Source organism: Gossypium hirsutum, chromosome A04 (genome assembly GCF_007990345.1).
Source record: "Gossypium hirsutum isolate 1008001.06 chromosome A04, Gossypium_hirsutum_v2.1, whole genome shotgun sequence".
In the NCBI taxonomy this organism is placed as follows: domain Eukaryota; kingdom Viridiplantae; phylum Streptophyta; class Magnoliopsida; order Malvales; family Malvaceae; genus Gossypium; species Gossypium hirsutum.
This window is the reverse complement of record NC_053427.1, coordinates 71,565,346-71,571,517: the sequence shown is the minus strand read 5'-3', so window position 1 is coordinate 71,571,517 and position 6,172 is coordinate 71,565,346. Positions and strand designations below refer to the sequence as shown.

The 6,172-nt window shown below is 40.7% G+C and overlaps 1 protein-coding gene across 1 annotated transcript; it reads right to left on the bottom strand.

Moving 5' to 3' along the window:
• Window positions 1-4,525: 4,525 nt before the first annotated feature.
• On the bottom strand, window positions 4,526-5,952 carry LOC107948042 (uncharacterized). The gene is made up of 4 exons (XM_016882521.1): window positions 5,572-5,952; window positions 5,263-5,520; window positions 4,834-5,157; window positions 4,526-4,768 (listed from the first exon to the last, which is right to left on the bottom strand). The coding sequence occupies exons 1-4, from the start codon at window positions 5,950-5,952 to the stop codon at window positions 4,526-4,528; spliced, it is 1,206 nt and encodes a 401-aa protein (XP_016738010.1).
• Between the last annotated feature and the right edge of the window lie 220 nt (window positions 5,953-6,172).

Genomic DNA, 6,172 nt, shown 5'->3' with positions numbered 1-6,172 from the left:
CCAATCCCATGCATCAGATAATAACAACATGACATGCAGTAAATAACAACAGTCAAACATGCATTTAGGTCAATTTAACCCTAGGGGTATTTCGGTAATTTATCTACTAGGGGTAAAACTATAAATTTTCTACTTTTAAAGGTATTTTAGTAATTTATCTATTTTGGGGTTTTTCATGCATATTCCTACTTTTCACGTACTAACAGAATCACGTACCGAGAGTTCTTACCGAATTGGGCCCGTTGGCCCATCATTCCAATTTTGGCCCATTAAGCCCAAAAATATCGAGGGCACAGAAATCATGCACTTTGCAGTCCAAATTTTGTAGCTTACCAAAAACATTAATCGATTTACCTCACGAGCATTCGCACACTCGCAAATCTACAAAATACCGATTTTCGGCATTTTGGCTTTTCGACTTTTGCCGATCCAGACTAAGAAAGAGGGTGTTAGTTACACACCTGTTTGCGACGATATGCTGACGAGATCCACACACGAACCGCCTACAATTGGATTACTAACACGTTAATCTAACTATTCAAATACAAACTACGTATTAACCCCTTACAATATTCGGCCAACCACACCTATAGATCATAGTAAGCTTATAAAAAATCAATAAGCAACTCATTAACAAATTTTTGTCAATGTTTACCACATAATCATAATTTCACCGCAAGCTGTCTTCCTGAGCAACAGTCACTAAATCATTTATAACTGGAGCTATGAAACTCCAAATCAAGTGCCGTTAATTTTCCCTGAAAATATACTCATATATCTTATATCCATAAAATTTTCCGAATTTTTGGTTTGGCCAATCAATACCAGATTTTTCTCAAAGTTTCGCATGTTTCAATGTTTGACTAATCTGACCACTCTTCATTACGAATCAAATTTCTCATTGTACAGAATTCAAAATATGTTCTCGTTTATTTCATTTGAAACTATACTTAACAAGCTTTAATTACATAATTTATTCAGCTTCTAATTCATCTCCCACAATTTATGGTGATTTTCCAAAGTCACATTACTGCTGCTGTCCCAAGCAGATTTATTACCAAATTCACTCTTTCACACATAACTTGCATGCATGTTATTTAAACATGTATATCACCAATCAATCATCACATATCTATGATTTTACTTAAGTATAATCTCCATTTCATCATTTTAAAGCACATGTTAGCCGATTTTTCCCCTTAGCATCTAAGGCACATGCATTCTCATTTGTTTGGCTCAACTTCACCTATCTTCCATTTTTCATCAAAAGAACATGAAACAACAACCATTTCCTTCATTTTAATTCATGACTAAATGCTCACAACACAACTAAAAACCAAAATATGCTTCAAGAGTTAAGGGAGAATCAAGAAGAACTCATGAACCTCAAAATAAAAGCAAACTACCATGAACTTACCTTCAATTTTTCTTCCCCAAGTGACCGAACATTCAAGAGCTTTCTCCTCTCCTTTCTCTTCTCTAACTTTAGGCTATGATGAACAAAGATGGACAAAACTTTGTTCTTTTCACCCCTTTTTTTTAATAAAATTTCATATTTCATCCATTTAATTATTTAATACAAAAGACATGAAATTCCTATCATGGAACATTTACCTAACCCATTATCATGGAACATTCATGAAACATTTACCTAACCCATTATCATGGAACATTTACCTAACCCATTATCAATTTGTATCAATTTGTACCATAAATTATGGATATCAAGTGCACATTTTGTCTACAACAACATGATGACCAGCCACTACATGTAAAATGGGAGGTTTGTCATGCAAATCCTCCTATTTTGCACTCCTATTTATTTGGCCACTTCAATTTAGCCTATAGCATTTTCAAACATTTTCACATAGGTCCTATTTCATAATTTCACCCCTTTTTTTCTTATGGAACATAAATTAACTAAAATTACCGGGTTCTATCTTAAGCTTGGGCCTTCTAGAGGCCCACTAACATAATTAAACCTATGCCAACATTCACAGAACTCCCGAAAATTGGGGCGTTACATTCCATACTCGCCTCAACAGGGTCCTGACTTCTGCCACCCCACACTTGGTCATCTTGTTCAAGCCTTAACTTATCCCATTCACTCCCTGGTCGGTATGATTGGGGAGTGGGTTTCCTGCTACATTGGGTGTGGCTGGGTCGTCAAATCTCACGATCCCCATATTAATGAGTCTTTCGACTAATTTTTTAAACGCAACGCAGTTTTCGATAGAGTGCCCAGTGATTCCCGCGTGGTATTCACATTGGGCGTTTGTATCATACTATTTGGGCTACGAGGGATGCAATGGCTTCAAGTAGAAAGGGGACACCACATGAGCGTTGAACAGGTTGTGGTACAACTCTCTATACATCATGGGTATAGGGAAGAATTGTGGCCTTTCTGTGTTCTCCCTCGCATTGGATTCTTGTCTTACAGAGCTTTGCTGATTGGTGGTCACCGTCTTAGGTTGATTTACGGTAAATGACTTGGACTGACCTTTGTCGGATGTGCTCGCGTTGTTTACTTCATTGTCTCTTTTCCTTGGGGCCGACTTCCTGGTACTCTCTCTCGATTCTATCTTACCGCTGCCCACAGCATTTTCGATCATTTCCCCCGTCGTCACTATGTCGGAGAAGCTTTTTGTGGAGCTTCCTAGCATATGGGTGATAAAAGGGGCTTTCAAAGTGTTGATAAAGAGCATTGTCGTCTCTTTTTCTAGAAGCGGCGGCTGAACTTGTATGGCCACTTCTCTTGACCTTTGCGCGTACTGTCTGAAGCTTTCTTTCGATTTCTTCTCCATGTTCTGGAGAGTGATTCTGTCAGGGGTCATGTCCGTCACATGATTATATTGCTTCATAAAGGCCTGGGCCAGGTCCTTCCACGAGTTACTCTTAGAGCGGCTTAATTGGTTGTACCACTTAGACGCCGCCCCGACCAGACTATCTTGAAAGCAGTGGATTAATAGCTGGTCATTGTTAACATATCCCATCATTCGCTTGCAGAACATAGTGATATGAGCTTCAGGGCAACTTGTTCCATTGTATTTCTCGAATTCGGGCATTTTGAATTTAGGGGGAAAAACTAAATCTGGGACCAAACTTAGGTCCTTGGCATCAATCCCTTGATGATGATCCGCGCTCTCCATGGCTTTGAATTTCTCCTCAAGCCATCTACACCGTTCTTCCAATTGTTTTTGCGAATCCAGCCTTGCCTTTTCTTCTTCAGCAATTTCATCCAAGTCGGGAACGGGCAGATAGTTTGGGTTGTTGACAAAGTTAGAGCCTGAGCTAGTTTGGAAGTTCATCGGAATTGAAGCTTCGGTCTGGACTTGCTGGGGCATGATTGTGACAGATGGTTTTTGTGGGTTGATCTCGAGATTTATATGTATCGGAGTAAAGCCAGGGGGGTATTGGATATCCTCATTAGTTTCTTCAACTTTGTCCATGGGGCCCTTTCCCTTATCCGTTCCTCCCAACAGCAATTTGGATAACTGGGACATCATTTCTCTCTGGGACTCCATCATTTGTTCCTTCATCACTCGCTGAATCTTGGCTAGTTGCTTTTGCATCTGAGACTGCATTTGTTCTTGCATGTCCTTTTGCATTTGCTCCAATTTCTCGAGTCTCTTATCCATTGATTTTTTTCTTGTACCGTAAGGGTGCGTGGTTGGTTGGTTTTCGTTGGTTTCCAGGTTACTAAAATGATTTTTAATTAATTAATTAGAAAACTCTTATGGTTTTTAATGCATAATGATATGATATAATGCAAATGCATGAATGCAAATGAGGCATCAATTTTGATTCAATTGCCCTTAGAAAATTTCACTTGAAAATAAAATCTTTTACATAAAGTCGAGTTACAAATAGAATTTTTCTCTAACACTCAAAGTCCTAATTTTTCTAAGCAACGAGGCCAGCTCTTGTCTACGATCCGACTCCAACTCATACTTCACGCTCAGTGTGTCAGCCTGGGCCACTAAAGTTTGCAAATAGTCCGCTACTTCCTGAATCTGGGTTATGGCTTCCCCCATAAGGTAATCTCTATTTCTGACTTGGTCTTGCGCACGGTGAAGCTGCTCTTTCCAATGATCCTCGTTTCCTTCAAAATCTGGATCCGCATCTCGCAATTTTGCAGTGATGCCTCTAACTCTTCTATTTTTCCTTTCATTTCTTCTATCTTGCTCAAGCTTTCCCTCAATTCCATTGCGGTGTTGCGGTTTCGGTATTGATGCAAAGACTTCTCGAGTTCTGCCACTCTAGCCCTTAATTCCCCTCGCTCATTTCTGCTTTCTGACAGACTTTTCTCCAAATATTCGTTTCGTGCCTGAGCTTCTCGGAATTTCCTTTCCCACCGGTCAGTATTGGCTTTTTCTTCTCGAATTTCATGGCGCCATTGTTCGAAAGTTTTACCTAAACCCGCAGTCCTCATAGATAGGCGCAACTTCTTGTAGTCCATCTTCAAGTTGTCTAGATCCTCTTCGGCCTTAGTTTTCCCTTTTCTCCACTTCTTAGCCTCTGACCTCTAAACTTCAGCATCTAATCTCAGGTGCATCTTTTCTTCCTCCAATTGTTCGATCTTCTTCCTAAGCTCCAAACTCTTCTTCTCGAAATCTTGCCTTATAATCTCCAATTCTGATGGGGCGACTTGTAATTGTTCCCCGATAGGTCGAGCATTCTCCAAGCTTGGCCTAGGAATATTATCATTAATCCTCTTCTTGAACCACTCGCTGTACTCGGCTGTTACCATGGAACCGACGGCTAACCTCTTCATCCAACAAGTTTGCTTCCAAGCATCCGATAACTCCCGAACTCTCTTCTTATAGTGAGCACCTTTAAACGGGAGAATTCACTCTGAGCAAGTCCATAGGTCGTGGGTACAAACTGCCTCGACTTATATTGCCTCAAGGCTATCAACGGAGTATACTCGGTAGCTCCCCAAATTCCTAACAATGGCACCCAATCGAAGTTACCACAACGGTACATGCTCTCGTCGGGAACCATCCAATAAGCTCTCCACTCGATATCCCCCTCCTTGAGGTTCTGAAGAATGTCCATCCACTTCTCTTCTAAGATATCCTCTCTCCTTTGTATAGCTGCCTCTTCTTTTAACGGGGAATAACCCTCGGAAAAGACTCGATAAGAAACTTTGTCTACCTTCCAAAAGTGCCCGTGAAACCATGCCATCAATAATTGCGCACATCCAATGAATCACCCCTCGCCTGTCTTTCGACATGAGCTCAAAGATCTGAACGTTTCTACCAATATCGCCGGTACCGATGTGATTCCCTTCTCAAGGCGATCGAACAAGTCAATGACCGCTTCGTCCACGTGCCTCAAAGCCTTAAGAAAAATCACTAATCCGTAGATGCTTAAGTCAAATATATTGACCCTCTTTCTTTCATCTAGATGTGTCAAGATCAAATCTCGCAAATTCTCCCAAGGGATACATTTGCTATCTCCCTTTTGCGGAATCCGAGCAGTGACCCAAGGCTCGCTCATCCCAGAAATGCTCATCAGCTTCTTCACAAAAGTCTAACTACTAAAAACTCGGGCATAAGTCTTCCGGACCTGAATCTTTGGACACCTAAGCAGCGTAGTGTATTCCTCCATGGTAGGTACCAAATCCACTTCTCCAAAAGTGAAACACTTGTACGCAGAATTCCAAAACTGCACCAAGGCTCGGAACAAATGCTTGTCCACTCTAATGTCTAGCAGGTAGGATATGTCATCATAGCTTTGGTAAAACAACTGTTTGATCCCTTCATCCCAACTAGCCCAAATGTCTCTCAACTCTTGCAACTCATTCTGTACTATATTGATGCGAGTGAAATCCTGCAGCTCCGATACATACCCTTCTGCCAAGCTATTCCCTCTCTCTGATTGTAGCCTCTCCGACCATGCACGAATGGCCGCGTTATCCTCGACTTTACTAAGAAATTCATTCTTCATGTCAAACTTTCTAACTTAGTAATTGAATACGGATTAACATCTCCTTTAGTATGCAATGTCATGCAAAAAAGACAATCAAAACAAAACACCGATTAGTACCAAATAATAGCGATAGAATGCAAGCACATAAACGATAATCATAACGCATATACGGGTAAGTACTAAGGCTCGGCGTGGCTTCACCCAAGGATAGCTCCTAAGGTTCATTATATGTGGTTTA